This window comes from Callorhinus ursinus, unplaced genomic scaffold, assembly GCF_003265705.2.
Source record: "Callorhinus ursinus isolate GAN/ISIS: 27379988/994484 unplaced genomic scaffold, GSC_fseal_2.0 scaffold1, whole genome shotgun sequence".
Lineage (NCBI taxonomy): Eukaryota > Metazoa > Chordata > Mammalia > Carnivora > Otariidae > Callorhinus > Callorhinus ursinus.
In genome coordinates, this window is record NW_027397063.1 from 84,171,052 (window position 1) to 84,192,599 (window position 21,548).

At 40.2% G+C, this 21,548-nt stretch overlaps 1 protein-coding gene across 7 annotated transcripts in view; it reads left to right on the forward strand.

The window, feature by feature from the left end:
- Positions 1-21,548, forward strand: part of PLD1 (phospholipase D1) — a 199,803-nt gene that overhangs the window by 67,623 nt on the left and 110,632 nt on the right. For 5 of the 7 annotated variants that reach the window (XM_025878880.2, XM_073897266.1, XM_073897257.1 and 2 more), the window contains exons 2-8: positions 4,311-4,501; positions 4,764-4,891; positions 9,590-9,735; positions 9,951-10,056; positions 11,292-11,357; positions 19,500-19,558; positions 20,880-20,972. In XM_025878880.2, coding sequence (XP_025734665.2) covers positions 4,311-4,501; positions 4,764-4,891; positions 9,590-9,735; positions 9,951-10,056; positions 11,292-11,357; positions 19,500-19,558; positions 20,880-20,972 — 789 coding nt within the window. Of the gene's footprint in view, positions 1-3,450; positions 3,581-4,310; positions 4,502-4,763; positions 4,892-9,589; positions 9,736-9,950; positions 10,057-11,291; positions 11,358-19,499; positions 19,559-20,879; positions 20,973-21,548 lie in introns of all 7 variants that reach the window. The other 2 variants (XM_025878889.2, XM_073897285.1) reach the window with 1 other exon arrangement.

Sequence of the window (21,548 nt, forward strand, 5' to 3'; positions counted from 1 at the left end):
TAAATAGCTGGACTTTGGAGTCAGATCAACCAGGGTTGAGTCCAGCTCTAATTGCTTCCTAGCCACAGGCTCTGGGAGAGTTGCCCATCCTCTCTAAGCTTCTCATCTTAAAAATGGGGGTAACAGGGGTTCCTGGGTGGCTCGGGTAGCTAAATATCCGACTCTTGATTTTGGCTCAGGTCGTGATCTCAGGGTCATGAGATCAAGCCCTGGGTCGGGCTCTGCACTGAGCGTGGAGTTTGCTTAAGACTCTCTCCCTTTCCCTCTGCTCCCTACCCCGTGCTCTCTCTTTTTCTGAATAAAAAAAGGGGGGGGGGAATAACAATAGGGCCCAGCTCCTAATGTTGTGAGATTCAATGAGATCATGCAATTAATCTTTTTGAATAATGCCTGGCATATGGTATATACTCAGCAAATATTAATTAATATTAATATTTATTTTAACATTAATAGTTGTAATATTATTATATTTTGGCGTAGACATTGTTTATGTACTATCTGAAAGGAAAATGTCTGCTTCCTTTGATGTTCTACTTCCCAGTCATGTTGAACATTAAGATTAGAAGAAAACTCTAGAGTTCTCTGATTTCACCACTGAATAACAGGAGGTGATTTAAAAATGTTCCCTGCAAAAAATTATAATTCTAGTATTCAATACCAGGAAGAAAAAAAAATTGACCCCATTTACTTCCCAGATAGAGATGCAAACCGAAATAAAACACAGCTGCTGTTATCATCCATTGGCACCATCTCTACTTGGTACCAAGAGAGATAATGATCTTGCAGTGTAATTTTATAAGGAGATAACAAAATCAATTACATTATCTCAAGTGTAAACCCTGAAGGCCTTATCCCATTGCTGGCTAAGATAGGCTATAACTGAGCAGCTGTTCACCCACCAGTATAGATTAATTTAGATAAAAGAAAACATAGGTTAATAAATTAAGATTTGACAACATACGAGTATAGATGGCCTTACAAGTCTGATATTCAAGAATGAAACCAGCAATACAATTGATGGATAAAACGTCAACACAAAGCAACCATGGACATGAGTTGAAGGCAGTAATGTGGACAGTTTGGTTCATTTTCCATTATTAAATGGTAGAGTCTTCACAAAAGCTTGAAAAAATCTGCAAACCCTTAGGGTCCACTGAAACTGCATGCAATCTTATAAAATATTATGAATCACAAAAATAAAAGGCTAAAAAGAAATGTAGGAGGCTGTCGGGATATGTTGTTTCTACAGTTATAATGACTATAGGGCTGGTAGGATCCTTTTTAAGGTGTAGGGATTGAAGTAGATAATGTCTTTTGCTGTTATGAAACATAAGCTTTATAGAAAAGATTAACTTACAGACATTCAACCATTAAATAAAATCAATAATTATGAACCTCTTTAAGCAAGTCCATGACATTTCAGAGCCAAACAAATCTGCTCTCTAAGTAAACTCAACACTGACACAAATTGAGCGACCTCAGGCAAGTTACTTAACTAAGTCTTTCAGAATAATCATAAATAGCAGGTGGTATCATTGTGAGTATGAAATAACATAAGTGTGCTAAAATTGTGTTTATTTATTAGCACAAAATAAACACTTGAGTATAAATGATGAGGATTCCTATTTCTCTTAAATTTTTCACAAGTTTATATGCTTCTTTTCTTTCTATCTGAAAAAGGATTTTTATTTTAGCTTGATCCAGTGACTCTGTTCTATTTATTTCAGTTTTCTTGCAGTATATAGTTATTCTGATCTCTGTATATCTTAACTTTAACATGCATTTTAACACTGACATTCTGTCCAAAAGGAAAGTCATTGGAGTAACTCTTGTTTTCCTTTGCTAGGCTAAGGAAGTTGGCAGAGTTAACCACAAGACAGTTCAATCAATAGAAAATACCCAAGGGCTTTACAGATTCATGAGTAGCAATGATATGATGTAATTTCTTACTTGTTTTTCCTTGTCTCATTTCCTCTAAGTTTTTCATTACCTTGTATTTTAAATAAAGCAAAATCTGACTCATGGGTGGCATCTAATAAGTGTTTGTTGAGTTGAGAGGGAAGGAAATAAATGTTTTAATTGTGACCAGAGGCCACAAGCTCCTCAATGGAAGCTGAACAGACCTTCATTAAATTATCCAGGTTGGAAAACATCTGCCACCTGCTTCTCGTATTCATACGAAAAATACTTGGGTTAATTTCTTGGGTTAAAGAAATTACTTATATGGGGAAACTGAACAATATATAGCATTTTTTAACTACAGTTAGGGTTCTAATGTTAAAGGGACCCTAGAGATGAAATGCTCAACCTCCTTAGGTTGTAGAGGAGTAACCAAGGCCCTCAGAGTGTAAATGGTTCCATCCTGAGGTGCTGAGCTTCAAGAGGAAGTCATTTCCTGTTCTTTCCCATTTGAGTCTTGTCCAAGGGTACTTTGTTTATTAAAACTTCCATCTATTGCAGGGACACTTACATATCTATCGAAAATATACAGGAAGATAAAGCATGTGGTTGAGAACATCAGGTCTTGGGTCAGAGAGACCTGGTTTTAAATCCCTTTTTCACTACGTCTAAGCTCCGTGACCTTGGACACATTGACCAAGGTATTCATCAAATTACCTTATCTCTCTATGCCTCAGTATTTTTATCTGTAAAGAGGGGATGATAAGCTCTTGTCCTCTTAAGCAGAAATAACAAACCTTCATAGATTTATTATCGATGATAAACATGCTAATGTATACAAGGAACCATCACCAAGCCAAGTGCGTACGAAGCAGTCAGTATACATTAACTGTTACTGTAATATAAATTAGAAGTGGGAGAGAAAGGTGAAAGGAAGCAACGTAGGCAAGGATAGACCTCTGTTTTGCTAATAGTAGGCCACCGATGTGGCTCCAAGCTTCCTTACAGCCAACATGGAGAAAGAAACACGATCAATTATGGAGTTCACAGAGAACTTTGTTATATTAATTATGTATATCTGGGCAGACCAGAACCACATTCCTCTACCCCAGTCTTTTGAATTTCCAGACAAGATCTCTTTCTAGCAGATATGGCAGTACAGGTTTCAGAGACTTGATGAATTACCATAAGGGCCGTCCAAGTTTGGTCAAGACTCTTAGCGTCGCCCACAGAGCCCTCCCCCCTGTCTGGCCCCCCTCCCCCAGATTCTTGATCATTCCGGTAGGAGAGAGCCTGGCTGAGGGTCTTCCACTCAGCACATGCCGTTCTCAGGAAGGCTGAAGACCTTGGAGGAGGCCAGGAATGAACTTGGGGTCATGTACCCGGGTCAGGAGCTCCTTAATCACAGGGACCAGCCTTATTCATCTTTACGTATTTACTCATGACATCTCACAATGAGTGAGTGGCAGACGCTCTGTAAATGTTTGTGATGTGCAGTAATAAACGAACGTGTATGGTGGAGTTGCTCATATGAAAATCCTGCCATTTTAGGGCCTGGTGGTAACAGAACGATTATTTCCAGCAAGAGGAATTTTTCATCCAACTCTGATGACGGCGCTCAAGGCGTAAATCTCCGTATTTTAAAGGAAAAATAAAATCTCTATGAACTCTTCTTCCCTAGGTACTGGTGTGCAACGACTTGTGTTATTAAATGTCAAAATGAGATAGAACCGGTTTTCTTAAAAAAGGAGAGAAGTACAATTTGAGCACCTCCAGTACCTTTCAGAAAAGGCATGCTCATCAATTACCTTTCAAGACACGTACATTATTATAACTCCTGTATAGTCGTGGCCTAAACCTCCTATTTCAGAAAGATGGTATATACACTTTGCTTGGGTTATCACCTACAGAGGAAGTGTGGAAAGGTTATGCTGTCGTGAAAATACTTTAATCAGCTTATTGAAATTACTGTAAAATGCCCTCAATTTTCTTTAGAAAATATTTAAAAGTTGCTTAATTTTACATGACAGTTTTTCCATGTATTTGTTAGAATTAAGAATCCATTCCTTTTCTCTGAATCACCATTGCCAAACCAGCCTCCCTGGAGTCTCTCCTCATTTATCCAAGTTAATGAAATTGGATGAAAGATATGTTGGCATTTATTCAATACAGTGTTTCTCTTTCTTACTTGCTGGTGATTAAGGATCTCACTCCAATTTAATTTACAAGCTAGGAATCCTTTAAATGTTAAACAGGAAAATAAATGAAAAGGTTGTTTGAGATAACTGGGGCTCACACACAGCTAGCTAACTTGTTTCCATATGCTGTCTCTAAGCCCGGAATCATATTGTAGAATAAGCCTGGATTCATTCAAAATATGAAGTCCTTGTAACCCCCCTTTTTTTCCCCAGCCCCTTTGCTCTTACCCCGTCGGAAGCCAACATGTCCCTGAAAAATGAGCCGAGAGTAAATACCTCTGCACTGCAGAAAATCGCTGCTGACATGAGTAATTTGATAGAAAATCTGGACACGCGGGAGCTGCACTTTGAGGGAGAGGAGGTGGATTATGATGTGTCTCCCAGCGATCCCAAGACACAGGAAGGTAAAGACTGATGATCTGAGCAAGGAGAGAGTTGATCGGGGTTGCTTGGCAGAGCGCAGATTTGAAATAACCAGCAAATGATTGATCTTCCTGTGGGTGTCCTTACCCGGGGCTGAGACCGCTTCATTAGCTGTGTGCTTGTTGTAGCAGGTTATGATTCTTGGGCACATGCCCATAAAAGAGGCAAGTTAGGCTAATATCGTGTATTCTTGCAATGTCATTGTATTCCTACAGTAACGTTATCTACTTGTTTGTTTTTTAGCGTGTATTCCATTCTCGGCTATTTATAAGACTCAAGGATTTAAGGAGCCTAACATACAGACGTATCTCTCTGGCTGTCCAATAAAAGCCCAAGTCCTGGAAGTGGAACGCTTTACGTCTACAACAAGGGTCAGAATGTTTATGGACTCACCTTGTGTTAGTCATTGTATACGAGTCAGCACGCTGACTTCCATTTTCCTTCCTCGTAGCTATGACTATGTTTTTAGATTTTTTTTTAATCACTTCTAAGCCCTCACTGCCTCTCAAGTTTTTGCTTTCCGTTTAGTCTTTATTCTCATATGCCTCTTTCCTCGTTCTGGAAAATGCCTTTAAAAAAAAAAATAGGTACCTAAGGCAATTTAAATTGCTGAGTATTTCTCTTAGTCCTCTTCTCTCCCCAATTTTCTGTTTAATGTGGGCTCCTGGGGCAGAGCCATTGCACCTAGAATGCCACATGTAAGCCAAGGAAAAGCTTAGCTTTCCTAATGTTTGTTTAGCGTGAAAATCACGATGCCACCTGGGTCTTGAAAGAAAACAAGACGAGGATGCTGGGTTGGCCCGAGTCCCTACCTGGAAGCACTGCTGAGCGAATTCTGACGGCGTCCTCTGCCACTCTGGTTCGCTCCTAGCACCGGCCCTTTGGGCCCTGTTCACAGGTTTTTCTCTTTGAGTCCTGGAAAGGTGTCTTCTGTGAAGGTGGACTTCATCAAGCCAAGCATCCCTCTTTGAAACGCATTGGACTAGCGGCTGTTACGCGGCTGCCTTTGTTCTCTTACTGGCTGAGTATCACAGAGGTCAAGTCTGATAAGTAGGGGACATTGCTGCGGGCTGGCGGCCTTTGTCCCCCTAGGTTACGCTCTGGTCCCCGCAGAGGAAGGCCACCTTGGCTCCTGCCTCAGGGGAAGGGTAGAAGAAACCTTTCTCCAGAGGCTGGTTCTGAATGCCCACCTTTCCTCCTGGTCTTTGGCAGGAGGGCACATGCTACCTTGGTGCTCGTAGTTTTGCTTAGTGGTCTGTCCTGATCCACCTGTGCTTGCCTGCGTGTATCTTGACTCCTGGTTTACACCCACCTTTGTGTGCAGCCTTTCCTGTAGGCTCTTTATTGGAGATGAGTCTATACCTCCTTGATACACCACTGAGCACAGTCCACCCAGAAATGTCTCTGAGATGACCTTTGCTTTCTTATTGTGCCTCCCAGCTTTTAGACTGAGAGGGGATAAGCATGCTCGGAGAATTAAATGCCGAGACTCTAGAGCCAGGCTGCATGGTTTAATTCCTGTCTTTGCTCTGTGATCTCCAGCAAATTACTTAATCTTTCTGTTTCTCAGTTTCCTCATGTGAATAATGGGTGTAACAGTGCCTACCATATAGGTTTGTTATGAGAATTTAATAATAATAATAATAATAATAATACATAGTATTATACAAGAATATTGCATATTATATTATTGGGGAGCAAGAACTTCCTGTCCCTTTCAAAGGTCCTTCTAGCCAGACGAAGACTCAAATTGACATGAGACAGATTAACAGGAGAAAATCAAATTTAATTTTGTATGTATGGGAAATCCACACAGACATGGAAATTCCAAAGACAGGCAAAATGCAGTCTGTATGTCATTCCGAACTACGAACTACGAACTACGGAGAATTGGGTACGGGTCTGGGACTTCAAAGGGAAGGAATGCAGTTCACAGGGAGTTGAACAAAGAGCAAATGTTTGGTAAACAGATGTTTGCTGGGCCGCTGGGAAACAAGGAGACCTGGAGGAATTTGATCAGACGGGCCTTGCTAGTTCCTCCCTGTCTACCTCAGCTAGTTCATAGTATAATGTAGTCATCTGTGCTGATAGCTTTCTTCCTGGAGCGTGTCCTCTAGCTAAATTCTTTCTAGGCAGTCGAGGGGGGAGATAAAGAGCTTTTCCGGGATCTGCTGGGTTTAGTTTGCCTTTTTTTTTTTTTTGTAATCTTCATGCCAAAGCGACCTGCCCTTGGCCCTCAACATGGGGTGTCTTCTAAAGTTATTCACGAAGATAAATATTCAAGTCCCCAAGCCAGGGTCTTCTCTTTGCTTGTACTTTTCTGTTAAGTCGAGTGAGTTTGGTTTAGTTCTGTTTCATCTTAGTCTGTGTGAGAAAGCTAAGGATCATCTTTATCCTCCTTAGTGTTTAGTTTACTAAGAAATACGAACTAAATTGATGCGGTTTCAGTGTGATTCCAGGTAAATAAAAATATACTTTTTCTAATTACTGAATACATTCTGTGTGCCAGCTCAAGGCAAGGCACTTCTCTCTTTGTTTGCATGACAGCCCAATGAGGCAGATGTTATTAGGGTCCTCTCAGCCTGGAGATTTCCATTTGCCCCCTCTGTCACCTCCCACCCTTCTCCACCCTGTGCTCTGCCCCTCAAGGCTCTCCGCTTTTGTCCTAGGGCTCAGACAGTGGAGAGCCCAGATGGGAGATGGGGGTCACCTTGGGCTGGCTATGTCCCTTGAGCAATGGCACCCCTCCCCCCGAGGCAGCCATCTTTACATGGTTCTCTCCTCCTTGTTCCAGTACGTGGTCCTGCCTCTTGTCCCTTCAGGACTGGGGATGCCTTTAGAATCCCAGGTTACTGTCCTTCCCTTGTGGTTTCCTTACCCCATCATGTCTTCATAAGCAGTTCCTTTATGAAAACTCCTTAAATTATTCCAATTCCGAAGAATTCCCGTAATTTTGCTGGGATGTTGTCTGACGGAAGTGACACCTGGCTGAAGTTTCACAGCTGGTAGGCTGCACCACAGGGTTTCAGACCCTTAAAAGCTTCAAAAAGTCTGCGCTAGCCTGTTTCCATGGTACCATACTGCCTCATAATTGCTAAGAAGTTTAGTGTATGAAATTTGGGGTTTATATGTGAGGTATAAAACTTGGCAATTGCAGTATTTTCTAAGTATTCAGTTTTCATAGGATGGGAGGTATAATCCTAGGAAATGTAGCCACTTGCCTAAATTGTATAATTTTTCTTATTCATTTGGCTCATCTTAAATTGAGTGTTTTTCACTTGAATGCAACATTTCTGGCCACTCTGAGTTTTCCTGCATTCTTTTGTGTGAAACATGATGGAGGATGATGCCTGTCATGTTGGTCAAAGTAAAAGGCAGCATATAATACTGAACCCCAGAACTGGTGTTTTTCAACTTCCAGTGGTAGTAACTGCCACGAATCCTAACTAGAGGCAAAGCAAATGCTAGATTTGAATATCTACCAGTGATATGGTTGGATTTCAGACTTAAGAGCACAAGTTGCATTGGTTCTCGTGCTCCTGTTTTATATACTACATCTACACAGAGTGGTCACGCTTTAGAAGTTTGCAGAGTGTGCCAAACATCAGTAATGAATGACAGTGGGCCAGGAATCACGCATGGGCTTGCCGACACCAGAGCCTGGATAAACTAGCAGAGAAACAGACATTTACTTTCTCCTACCCCCAACACCTTTGGTGCCTAAACTTCCCAGCAAAGGCCAGTGTCCTCTAGGTGTTCCAGAGTGCCCAATGCCCTGCCCATCCCCCTACTCCCCCTCCCCCCCTAACTCATGGACCTTCCCTCAAGATCTCCTCTGCTCCTCTGCTTTATTTTTTTAATTTAATTTTTTTAAAGATTTTATTTATTTGAATGAGAGAGAATGAGAGAGAGAGAGAGCACATGAGAGGGGATAGGGTCGGAGGGAGAAGCAGACTCCCTGCTGAGCAGGGAGCCCGATGCGGGACTCGATCCTGGGACTCCAGGATCATGACCTGAGCAGAAGGCAGTGGCTTAACCAACTGAGCCACCCAGGCGCCCTTTTTAATTTAATTTTTAATTTTTAAAATATTTTTATTTATTTTTGAGAGAGGGAGAGGGAGAGCGAGCTAACATGAGCAGGGGGGAGGGGCAGAGGGAGAAGCAGACTCCCTGCTGAGCAGGGAGCCCGACATGGGACTTGATCCCAGGACCCTGAGATCATGACCTGAGCTGAAGGCAGACGCTTAACTGAGCCACCCAGGCGCCCTGCTCCTCTGCTTTTATAAACATCCTTCAGTTTCTTGATACTTTGTACTGTATCAAAACTGTCCCCCAGGTCTGATAGTTTTTCTGATTGTGAAATAATTCACTAGTCAATATATTTGCATTTTAATAAGGAATATGTTTAAAATTTTAAATGGGGATTCATTTCAGTTAAGTAATTGGGAAGAGTATTTTGTGTGTAGGAGAATCCTTTGCTTCTTTCGCTCTAATTGTCCTATACCTTGCTGGTCACTGCTGGTGCTTCAGGGCAGGGAGATGTTGTAGACAACAATAGACCTTGGAATATGTTTCAGGAGGAGAAGGCATTCAATGTCATTTGTGAAGGGCAAGAAGTGGGTTAAGATCTTATCCTTTTCCTGGAATTCTGTTTCCTCCAGCTTTCCTCTCACCCCTCCCCCTTCGGTTGTCTGTTCACTGCTTATACTTTTGGACAAGCAAAATGACTGCTGATGACTAATTAGGGTCTTCACTCGTTGTCTCCTTTACCTGGTTTCTTCTTTCAGGGTTGTGTGTGTGTGTGTGTGTGTGTTTATGTATTTGGAGCAATATGGTTTGTGGGAGTTTGTCTTCGGTGTGATTCAGAGTTTGTCTTTATGTATATTATGAGGTGAACATCCGAGGGAATGCTATTTCTGTAATTAGTAGTTTTAGAAAACATTTTACCTAAGTACTTACCCAAAATATGTAGGCTGGATTTAAGTTACTTATTAATTCGCTATTGTCCATGGAGAGATTTTAGAATTTTTCTTCTCTAAAATAGCAATCATTTTTCTTGATCACTGTAGGTACCAAGTATCAATCTTTACACTATTGAATTAACACATGGGGAATTTAAGTGGCAAGTTAAGAGGAAATTCAAGCACTTTCAAGAATTTCACAGAGAGCTGCTCAAGTACAAAGCTTTTATCCGAATCCCCATTCCCACCAGAAGGTAACTGTTTCAGAATTAATTATAAAGTTATCCCAGTATACAAGTTGGGTGGAAAGAGTATTTTATCAGTGTTATGGGTTAATGTGTCCATTGTCAGTGGATATTTTCTACTAAATAGGCTTTTCTAAAAATAAGCCATTTTATGAAAGATATTACAAGAGTAATACTATTCAAAGAATAATGTAACAAATGTTTCCATTGCGTGGGTGTCTTAGGCACACGTTTAGAAGACAGAATGTCAAAGAAGAGCCTCGAGAGATGCCAAGTTTTCCCCGTTCATCTGAAAACATGATCAGAGAAGAACAATTCTTTGGTAGAAGGGTAAGTCCTTCCAGTCTTCTGCTGTTCGGAATATAATTTTGCAGTTCTGTAGAAACATGGCGGCTCCTGAGGGGGGGCCTAGGTGCAACTGTTCTCACCCCGCGATCCCTCACCCAGGCTGGCTTCTGTGGAACTTGTCGAGCAGCCCTTCTTCCCCAAGCCATTCTGACCTGGGGAGGTTGTATTTCCCATGAGAGGAGGAGTGCTTTATGAAGAAGCTGTCCTCCCAGCCGAAGCCTCTTTGGGCTTGTTGTAAATCAAGATTGAGCTCATCATTGAGGGTTTTGAGATCTACCCTTTTAAAACCATATATTTCCATCTGTGTGTTCCAGGCTTTGTAGTAGCTTGTCCTAAATATATGTGAAGTCTCATTCCCGAGCCATTAGGGTCAGAGAGGGGTAGGACAGAAGCCCCAGGCGCAGGTGCTCCACCTCAGTGATATGGTGCCACACAGGGTGGGAGATTGTTTTTCCACTAGAAAATTAACAAGTAAATGTCAGTTCTGTTTTGTAATCTGAAACTTTTATGTTCTGAAAGGGATATTTGATTTCTCCTTTGTATAGTTGTCATCTTGTTTAAAATCTTTTTAGGGATCTAGAATAAATATTTTCCAAGATAACTGGATATATAAAACTCTACAGCTTGGGGTTTCTGTCTGCACTTTTATGAATGCAGTTGAAAATGAGAAGCTGTGGCTTTAACAGCACTTCTACACATCATCATAGTCGATGTGATTGACATTACCCTCCCACATTTGAACATACTTGAAATCAGGGTACAACTTATCTAGAAAGTCTCTCTCTCTCTCTTTTTTTAACCTCTCCCCCCCCTTTTTTTTTTTTTACCCTGAACAGCTGTTAAAAAAACTATAATATATCCACCAGTAAATTCAGTGTTAGAATTAAGGAAATTCAGGTTTTTGATAAAGTCAACAAATGCCTTAAGACCATCTACAATGGGTAAATCCTGTGCTAGTAACTATGAAAGATTAAAGGAATATACAGCTTGGGTCTTGTCAGCAGTTTATAAAAGACCTAAACGTAGGAGAAGTTAAGTTGAGAAGCCATCTGAATAATGGTTCAGGGGAACTATGGAAATAACTCCTTAATGCTATTCAAGATTCTTTGTCCAGTGATAATATGAATAAATAATTGAATAAGTTTGCAGAAATTAAAATGGGATAATGATCACATCACTGTCACTGTTATCTCTCATCTAATGTATTTGTGTTACAGAAACAACTGGAAGATTATTTGACAAGGCTACTAAAAATGCCCATGTATAGAAACTACCATGCGACAGTAAGTGCTGTTCAGTGACTTCAATTTTGAAATGCTTTGTAAAATCATAAATTGTCAGCTAAACGGCTCATTTTATTAACACAAGTGCTTTTATCCACTTCTGCAGTATTCCTGAAGTTAGAATTAATGAAATGAATGCCAAATTGATTTGACGGCAGTAATGTAGTTCATGGTGATGCTGTTTTAAAAAATATCAACTGTAAATTAATGTGTCCAGAACAGTAGATTTAGACGAACTTGGAACACTGCTCCAGGCTAGGTTATCTAGAAATCAACGTTCTTTTCTCCTCGGGCTTCCACAATAATGCCTGAAAGTACTTCTAACCCTGAAGAGAAAACACTTGAACAGGTAGTCATGAAAACAGCTGAGCAGAGTTGAATACCCAAAGCTTATATAGAGAGAGTGTCCTGCTTGGTTGGCCATCTGATTGGTCTGTGATGCTTATAATAAGGCCTCTCTTTTCATGTGAAAGTGAGAAGCATGGGAAAAGCGAGGGGGCGAAAAAACTCCCGGGGGAATAAAAGAAAAGAGGTGGTGGGGCTTAGAAGCAGCTAGGGGGTACACAGCTGGTGAGCAGGAGGGAGTGGACTTTTATAGAAGTTCTCAGAAAACAGTAACGTCAGTCCCCTTAGAGGCCTTGAACGGGTGTTTTTAAAGGGTTAAACTTCAACTATCCAAAGGTCCAGATAACTGAGACTGTACTGGGTTATTGTATTTCTGCATCTGTGCATGTATAAACTGTACCGCTGTGGGGTTGAATGTATGTATATGGTATATGTGCAGAAATTAAGAGTAGGCAGTCATGGCCTAGTAGATGTGGCCTCTAGTTTAGAGAATGGCATTACTTAATACTTAAAGAGAAAGAGGGAAGGGGCACCTGGGGAGCTCAGTCAGTTAAGCATCTGACTCTTGGTTTCTGCTCAGGTCATGATCTCAGGGTCCCGTGATCGAGCCCCACATGGGGCTCCGCGCTCAGCGCAGAGTCTGCTTGAGATTCTTTCCCCCTCCCTCTCCCTCCCCCTCTGCTCCTTTCCCGCCCCACATGCATGTGCTCACGTGCGCTCTCTCTCTCTCTCTCTCTCAAATAAATACATAAATAAAATCTTAGAAAAGAATGAAGGAAGCCCTCTGTGTATTTAGGAGAGGAAGCAAGAGCACCTTGACTCTTTGGAGTTTTCTGGTGACTCACTGCACTCTTGCTACCTGCCAGGGTGTTATTTGGAGGCTGGACAAGCATCCAGCCGGTCCCCTGGTCCCCACACACAAATGATCCGGGGCTGAGCCCATGGTCCAGTTTCTGCGGCAGTTTGCTCTGTTCCGTTTGATGGACTTGAAGGAGCATATGTGGTTTCATAATCCTGGAGGTGTTTTCCCAGGGAAACCAGCAACTTGGGTCCAACCAGAGATCTCAAGAGAAGGATGATGGGAGGAATTTCTTCCCTTCTAGGCCTCAGGAACACGCATCTTTGAAAGAGTGTAACGAGTAAGGATCTGCTATTATTTCCAATTATATAACTCCTATTGCTACGGCTAAAAATGCTGCTTCCTGTTGTGTTCTCTGAAGTGAAATGTGCTGTTTTCTTTAATAGAGAATTATTTAAATGTGTACTAGTACCAGTATGCAATGATTTACCATTTGTTTTACTCTTCTTTTTTTTTTTTTATAAGATTTTTATTTATTTATTAGAGAGAGAGAGAGCGAGAACAGAGGGAGAGTAGGAGGGAGAAGCAGACTCCCGCCGAGCAGGAAGCCCGACGTGGGGCTCAATCCCAGGACCCTGCGATCATGACCCGAGCCAAAAGCAGCCTCTCAACACACTGAGCCACCCAGCAGCCCCCATTTGTTTTACTCTTCTGCCTGCCTGTGACTTTACCGGTGCTATTTTTTTTTTGGCTTTAGAACAGTAATTGCTGAGTTTAGTCTTCTCTTTCTACGTATAGTACTACATTTGGGTTCTAATGTTGATTAAAGAATGTGTACATTTTCTTTAATGTTTGTTTTAATTTATTTTCCAATCATAAAAATCTTTCCAGTAGAGCCATATTGTATCTAGAAATTCTAGAATGTCTTCTAAACATTTCCTCTGAAAGGGAAAACGTGGTTACTGCTGACCCAAATATATGTTCCTCCACATTTTTGATGGCAACTTATTTACCCCAAGAATGGAATTCTCCAGAATGATACAGACATAAGATACAATTTGATCTATCTTAATTTTCTAACATTATTGAACTTTCACGTAATGTAATCTGGTCTAGAGACTAGATTTACAGGCTTTTGCCTCATATTTGTGAAATTAGATTGGCATCTTTGTGTCTCCTTTGATAATTGTGAGAAATATTGAAACTCCAGTCTGTGAAATCATAGTAAAAGTTATTTTTATACAATCACATATAATTAATTTATATTTTTATAAGTATAAAACAAGCCTGTTAGAAGTTAATTTGGGTCTTTACAGCAGAGATCATGGATCATAGGTCAAGAGATCAGATAGGATCATGTCTCTAATTTCCATAGAATTTCAATGAAACCAGACATGAACAGCTTTACTTATTTTCCTATAGTCATTGGTTAGGTTGGTATTTAGATCAGGAATTTTTTTCTCCAAGAGAATGACTTTTTAATTCCTTTTCTCCTCCTTGAGGTTCTGAAAAACACGTCTTCGTGTTTTAGTGGATTTAACATCAGATAATTCCCTCAGGGATTATTGGTAATTCATTCTATTTTCTTTACTCATTTGTAAAATAGGGATAAATGGCTTTGCACTTTCCTCAAGGCATAAATATGTTTTTTAAAAAAAGGGATATGTTTACTGAATTGTAACATACAAAATCTCAAACAGAATTCCTTTTATATTCTAAATTGTATTAGTGCTAGCTCTAGTACTGAACCCACTCACTGAGCATTTTAATTAGCAACTGGAAAATGCTTAGCTTGCAGGGAATTTAAAGGAAGAGTCATTAGGAACAGTCATTGCACTTTTTTTTCCAGCTGAAGATTAAAATCTAGAAATGGAACAAAATGCATCATTTCCAGGAGAAGCATCCTAGGTTGATAAGAGTGTTGCTAACTTCCAGTAAAATCATTTGACTGTTGTAACTCAGATTCCTTACCTCCAAGAGGGTAATTTCAACCTAATCACCCTCTGGGAAGTAAGGAAATCAGAAGATAAGCATCCCACAGACTAATAATGAGTTCACCCATCCCTTGTTTTATAAGGTGAGTGAATTTAGTTTGAGGGGAAGAGTAGGTAAAGATGAATGAGGATGCACACAGTGTTTCCATGCCAACAAAGAAGAGCTGTACTGTTAAAAAGCTGCATCTGCAAAGTAAGGGAAGTCGTGACATTCTCATGATTGAGTCTTAAGAGTTGGGAGAGTCCAGTCTCTCCGTTTCCTACATTGATGAGATGTCTTCTCTTTTCTCTGGGGCTGTGTTCACTGTCTGACCTGGAAGGCAAGCTTTCCTGGAATAGGTGAGCCAACCTCCTACCTACCTCCACCCCACCCCCCCAAAGGGCACTGCCCAACCCAATGCCCTTGTCTCCCTTGCTTCTGAGAATTTCCCCCTTGGGCACTTGCTTGGGAATTTTGCTACCTCAGGCATAAAGGGAGCCTCTGAACACCCCCCTTCCCTTCCAGTACAGAGATGAGGTAGAGGAACAGCGTATGCATGATTGCCAGGTAATTTCCAGGGTTTGTTGTTACCTCTTGGGCTAATTGCTTGTCCCTTGTCATTGGAACTTTACTTCCTTCTTTGCCTAACATTTATTTGTACTTTGCACAAGTTCCTTTGGAAAAAAAATATATTGATTAATACATTATTCAAGAGATCAATAAACCCTGTGTATTTGTATTTGTCCAGCTAAATTGATCATTAATTTCATGTTCTTGAGACTCACCTGGGCAAATAGAGAATAGAATTGTTATCATCACTAAGGATGCACTGAGAAGTCTGGACAACACAATCTTTGTTCAATTTCACATTGTGTTATTTGGGTTTGCTTCTAAATTGACCTTGCCACATTTACTTTTAATTTGATAAATCTGTATTAGAGCATATATTGCCAGATTTTTTTTTTTTTTGGTCCTATAACAGGGCAGGTTGTTTCTTGAAATCTCTCCCTAGTCAAACTAAAGTGATTAGGATAATTTTAAATTTTATACTGGTGCACAACTTTAGATTTTCTGCATTACTAATGTATTTTTTGTTTAGATGAAATTTTTTTACCCTTAAATTACCCTTAGCAATTTTACTATGATATTCTGAAGTTATGGTTTCTGAATTATTTCAAAGAATACTTCTGCTGTCAACTCAATAAGAGCCATGTGAATAAGAAACTATCCAGGTATTAGATAAATGGTTTCCTTGATTTTTGCTTTTCATTTCCTGTTCCTCCTTTTAACTGTTCGGTAGCTTTGCATATAGATTAGTTAGTTACACCTTTGTGGTAGTTTCTTCCAGGGTAAACTAGGATTGATGTTTTCTCTCTGCTCCCTAGAGATAAAATGAGAAGTTATGGCTTAGGGTTTTAAAACATTTTGGATTCTGTTCTCAGAGTCTGCAGTGTCACTTATAATAACTTAGGCGTTACTGTATTTTCCAATTAGAAGCATTTCCACAAATCAGATTTAAAAAATATGGTACTTATACAAGAAATGAAATGTAAAGACTTTATAAAATCTTTATAAAAATTTAATGTGAGGATATGTTTGATTTGGGGTTTTTAAGTCTTTCTGAAATTTTTTCTAAAGATTTTCTTTATTTGAGAGCGAGTAAGCGAGAGAGTGAGAGAGAGAGAGGAAGAGAGAGACAAAAAACACGAACAGGGGAGGGGCAGAGGGAGAGGGAGAAGCAGACTCCCTGCTGAGCAGGGAGCCTGATGTGGGGCTTGATCCCAGGACCCCCTTGGTTCATGACCCGAGCTGAAGGCAGACGCTTAATGGACTGAACCACCCAGGCGCCCCAAGTCTTTCTAAATTTAATTTTTAATTTTTTAATTTTAATTTTATTTTTTTTACTGTGTTCAGTGAGTCAGCATACAGTACATCATAAGTTTTTGTTGTAGTGTTCAGCGGTTCATTAGTTGCGTATAACACCCAGTGCTCATCACAACATGTGCCCTCCTTAATACCCATCACCTGGTCACCCCATCCCCCTACCCCCTCTCTTCTAAAACCCTCAGTTTGTTTCCCGGAGTCCAGAGTCTCTCATGATTTGTCTCCTTCTCTGATTTCTTTCCATTCAGTTTTCCCTCCCTTCCCCTGTGGTCCTCTGCTCTGTTCCTTATGTTCCACATATGAGTGAAACCATATGATAATTGTCTTTCTCTGCTTGACTTATTTCACTTAGCATAATCCCCTCCAGTTCCATCCATGTTGATGCAAATGGTGGGTGTTCATCCTTTCTGATGGCTGAGTAATATTCCATTGTATATATGGACCGCATCTTCTTTATCCATTCGTCTGTTGATGGGCATCTCAGCTCCTTCCACAGTTTGGCTATTGTGGACATTGCTGCTATGAACATTGGGGTGCATGTGTCCCTTCTTTTTACCTACATCTGTATCTTTGGAGTAAATACCTAGTAGTGCAATTACGGGGTCGTAGGAAAACAGTATGGAGGTTCCTCAACACGTTAAAAATAAGTCCTTCTGAATTTTAAATACTTCCTCAAATAACCCTAAGAAAGAAATGGAAACATTTAATTGGGTAAGGACTGACAGCAGTGAGAGATTTATAATTTTTTGCTCACAAGGCTAATACTAGATTATTTCCAATCACATACACAAAACTTTAAAGGAAAACTGTTAGGTTTCATTTTATTAATCCCATTTATAACCCTAGATCAAATGCCATTTCTTCTTAGGCGTCACATCAGCTTGGGAACCTTCCCTCTGTAACTACTTTGACGTGTCATTGTTGTGGTTCTGCCCACAGAACTTTGTTGATGTGGAGTATTTTCCGTGTCTGGTCTCTCCTCTGCTTCCTGATGCCAGGAGCATATCTTCTTGATTTTGAATTTTCTGTTGATGCTGTTATCGACATGGTGTACAACCATTGGTAGATCTGGGCTTACTGTGCCTACTTTTAAAGAAAATTCTGTAATTTGGGAGCAGAATAATGTCTAACTCTAGCTGTTTCAAGTAACACATGAGGTAAAACTCCTGCATATGCTGAGAATTATGTAATGTCCATTGGTTTTCCCCTTTGTGCTTTCATGTTTTCATCTAACACTCATGGTGAATGATTTACTGCTTTTGCAGCTTTGTTTTGAGGATACTGTCTGGTCTGACCTAATTCTGAATCCCTTGCTAATTACATTATCTTGGACAATTTTTTTAAAAAGATTTATTTATTTTAGAGAAAAAGTGCACGTGGGGGTGGAGGGGGCAGAGGGAGAGGGAGAGAGAGTCTTAAGCAAACTCTGTGCTGAGTGTGGAGCCCGACTTGGGGCTGGATCTCACGACCCTGAGATCACGACCTGAGCTGAAACCAAGAGTTAGATGCTTAACTGACTGTGGCACCCAGGTGCCTCTATCTTGGACAATTTATTTAACTTCTCTACACCAGGGGTTGGTAAACTATGGCCCATGGACCAATCGAGCCCACTGCCTATTTTTCTATGGTCCATGAGCTAAGAATAGCTTTTACATTCTTAAATGTTTGAAAAAGTCTTAAAAAATAATAATATTTCATGACATAAAAATTATATTGAATTTGTATTTTAGTATGCATAAATTAAGTTTTAATGGAATACAGCCATGCTTGTTCATTTATGTATTGTCCAAAGCTGCTTTTATGCTATAATAGTAAAAGTATGCAATTCACAAAGCCTAAAATTTTTTTTTAAAGATTTTATTTATTTATTTGACAGAGAGAGAAAAATAGCAAGAGCAGGAACACAAGCGGGGGAGTGGGTGAGGGAGAAGCAGGCTTCCCACTGAGCAGGGAGCCCGATGTGGGGCTCGATCCCAGGACCCTGAGATCATGACCTGAGCCAAAGCCAGACACTTAACGACTGAGCCACCCAGGCGCCCCCAAAGCCTAAAATTTTTATGTCTGACTCTTTGCAGAGAAAGTTTCCTTATTTCTGCTCTAAGCCTCGTTTCCTCTTCTGTACAATGAGAAAAATAGCACCTATTTTAGAGAGATTTGAGATAATGTGTGAAAAATGCTTATTAGTACAGGGCCAACAGATAGATATTAAACACTCAGTAAATGTTAGCTGTTGATGTCATCATAATACTTGTAGTTTTTATCTTCCCTTAATTTGTATGGTATGGGTGGGCCTGAAATTCTCTTCCTTTTCTACTCACTAAAAATAGAATTATTTTTATATTATTATGTAAAATGATTTTATTTCTTTTTTTTAGAGTGTGGGGTCGGAGGGAGGGTCAGAGGGAGAGTCAGAGGGAGAAGGAGAGAGAGAGTCTCGAGCAGACTCCCCACTGAGCATGAGCCTGATTCGGGGCTTGATCTCACAACCCTGAGATCATAACCTGAGGCAAAATCAAAGAGTCGGACAGTCAACCAACTGAGCTACCCAGGTGCCCCTGATTTTATTTCATTTGTATGAAAATATTCTGGTATTCCTGATATTCAGAGATCTCCCCAAACTCCCTTCAACCCACTCTACCATTTAATTTTACATTAATCTCTTATCTTACTCATTGTAGCCCAACTGTCCATCCAGTGCCCTTTTTACACCTTCCCTGTCCTCTCTCCCCCTTCATCTTCCATTTCCACATGACAAGTCTAGTCCACCTTCTAGAACCGGGCACCAAAATCACTGCCTTCACACAACACTATTTGTGCGTACACTATGCCACACAATCCTCCTTCCCCAACAACAAAAACACAGAAGAATTTTGGTAGTAAAACCACTCTTTGTGACTTTCTTGAGCATTCATTCTCTATATTTGAGAGTGCAAATCACTTTCTTGGTTGTGTCTTAATTATGTATACACTTCTAATCTCTTCTTTCAGGGCAATGCCATTGTTTTGATCTGTGTAGTCCCCCAGATTGTGTTGACACGTAGCGGTATCTAATGCCTGTTTTTTTCTTTTTCTTTCAAATGTCTAAATTTATCTTTTTTCTTTCTGTGTTTCTAAAGTATGGATTTTTGGCCTCTTTTCAGACAGAGTTCCTTGGCATAAGCCAGCTGTCTTTCATCCATGATTTGGGACCAAAGGGCATGTAAGTTCCAGTGTTGCATGTTAAAGAGAAGTGTGAAAGTTGATAAGCATCACCGTTTGATTTACCAGCATGCCGTGGTGACAGAGCTTACCTGACTTTACTACCTGTTCCTTTTATTCCCGACAGAGTCAGAGCCACTTGGGGAATCTGTTTACACACGGTGCTACCTTGCTCTATTGAACAAGGGTAGCAACTGCCTCACCCTCTTTCTTTATGTACTTACAGCACAGATTTCCTCTGGCCCAACATTAGGAATGTTTAAGACAGGTAGCAAATATGGTACGTGGGAGAAAACATTAGAAATAAATATACTGTGTTGTATATTTGAAAGTCACTAAGAGAACCGCTCTTAACAGTTCTCATCACCAGAAAAAATTCATAACTATGTATGGTGATGGTTGTTCACTAGACTTATTGGGGTGATCATTTTGCAATATATACAGATATCAAATTAATGTGTTATACACCTGGAACTAGTATATGTTGTGTGTCAATTATATCTCAGTTTAAAAAATCAAATATACCAGATCCCTTCTTTAAATAACTTATAAAAGTTAGCTGTTTAACACTCATTTTCACGATTAAAAATAACACTGTGTAAAATTTATGTTAGGTTACAAGTTGAAATTTACTTAATGATTATTTTCCTTCCTAATGTGAGAGCATAATGTTATCAAGAGCTTAGCTTCTTTAGAGCTAAGAGCATCATTAGTAGGGGTTTTAATTTTTTTCTTTTATTAAGCCATTAGTATTGTTATTTCTTGTCCTATCTTTCAAAATCAAGACATTTCTCTTTCCAAAGCTCTAATAGCTGTGGTCTGTTCCTTTGGTATGGCATGGTCCTAGAAGTGTAGGTAAAAGGATGAGGAGTATTTAGGAACCTGTGGGCTCAGGTTTTCTGGTGATGAGAACTGTTAAGAGCGGTTCTCTTAGCGACTTTCAAATATTTGGGAACCAGTGGTCTCAACAGCAGCTGAAACGTCCCTGTGCAGGCCTTTGGCAATTTTGGGGTCTTTTTCAGCTTGTCACAATGACTGGAGGGCACAGTCAGCATATGGAGCCAGAAGCCAGACTGCTTAAAGTCCTGCAGTGTGTGCAAGAGAATTTTGCTGCCTCCAATCCGACCAGGTGCTTTTAGAGTTCAGCTGCTAGAGTATCCAGCCTAGTGAAGGTCACATTGAGCTATCTGAGGGTGAAGAAGGAAGGAGAGGAAACTGATGTGCGAATGAAACAGTTTATTTAGTCCGAAGTCGTGAGGCTATATCAGCAAAGTGCGAGTTGGAAATTTGAAGATGCTGGGTTAACTTGATTTCTCTTTCAGAGAAGGTATGATAATGAAAAGATCTGGTGGACACAGAATACCAGGTTTGAATTGCTGTGGTCAGGGAAGAGCCTGCTACCGCTGGTCAAAAAGGTAGGTCTTAGGAGCTTTGTGTGTTTGTTTTAATAAACTGGATATTTGGGGAATTTTCACATACTAGTTTTCAGTTATGAATCGGTTATATATCCTTTGAAAGTCATGGCAGAGCAAACTTGAAACTATTTTAAGTTCCAGGTTTCAGCATCCATGTCAACATTCTAACTCAAACCTGGACTTGTAGGCAGAGTGTGCAAATTTTATTATATACATAAAAACCCAGTGGGCAATAGAACTCAAACTTTGGTCAGCCAAAGAACATATACAAATGGCCAATAAGTACAAGTAGATATCTCAACATCACTAGTCATAAGGGGAATACAACTCAAAACCATAGTGGGGTCCAACTTCACACCTACTAGGATGGCCATCATGAAAAAGATACACAATAGCAAGTGTTGTTGACAAGGATGTAGAGAAATTGGAACACTCCTACATTGCTGGTAGAAATGGAAAATGGTACAGCCACTCTAGAAAACAGTGCAGCAGTTCCTCAAAACATAGGAAGTGGGATTACCGGGCATATGGTAACTCTAGGTATTTACCCAAAAGAATTGAAAAAATGTGTCTGTA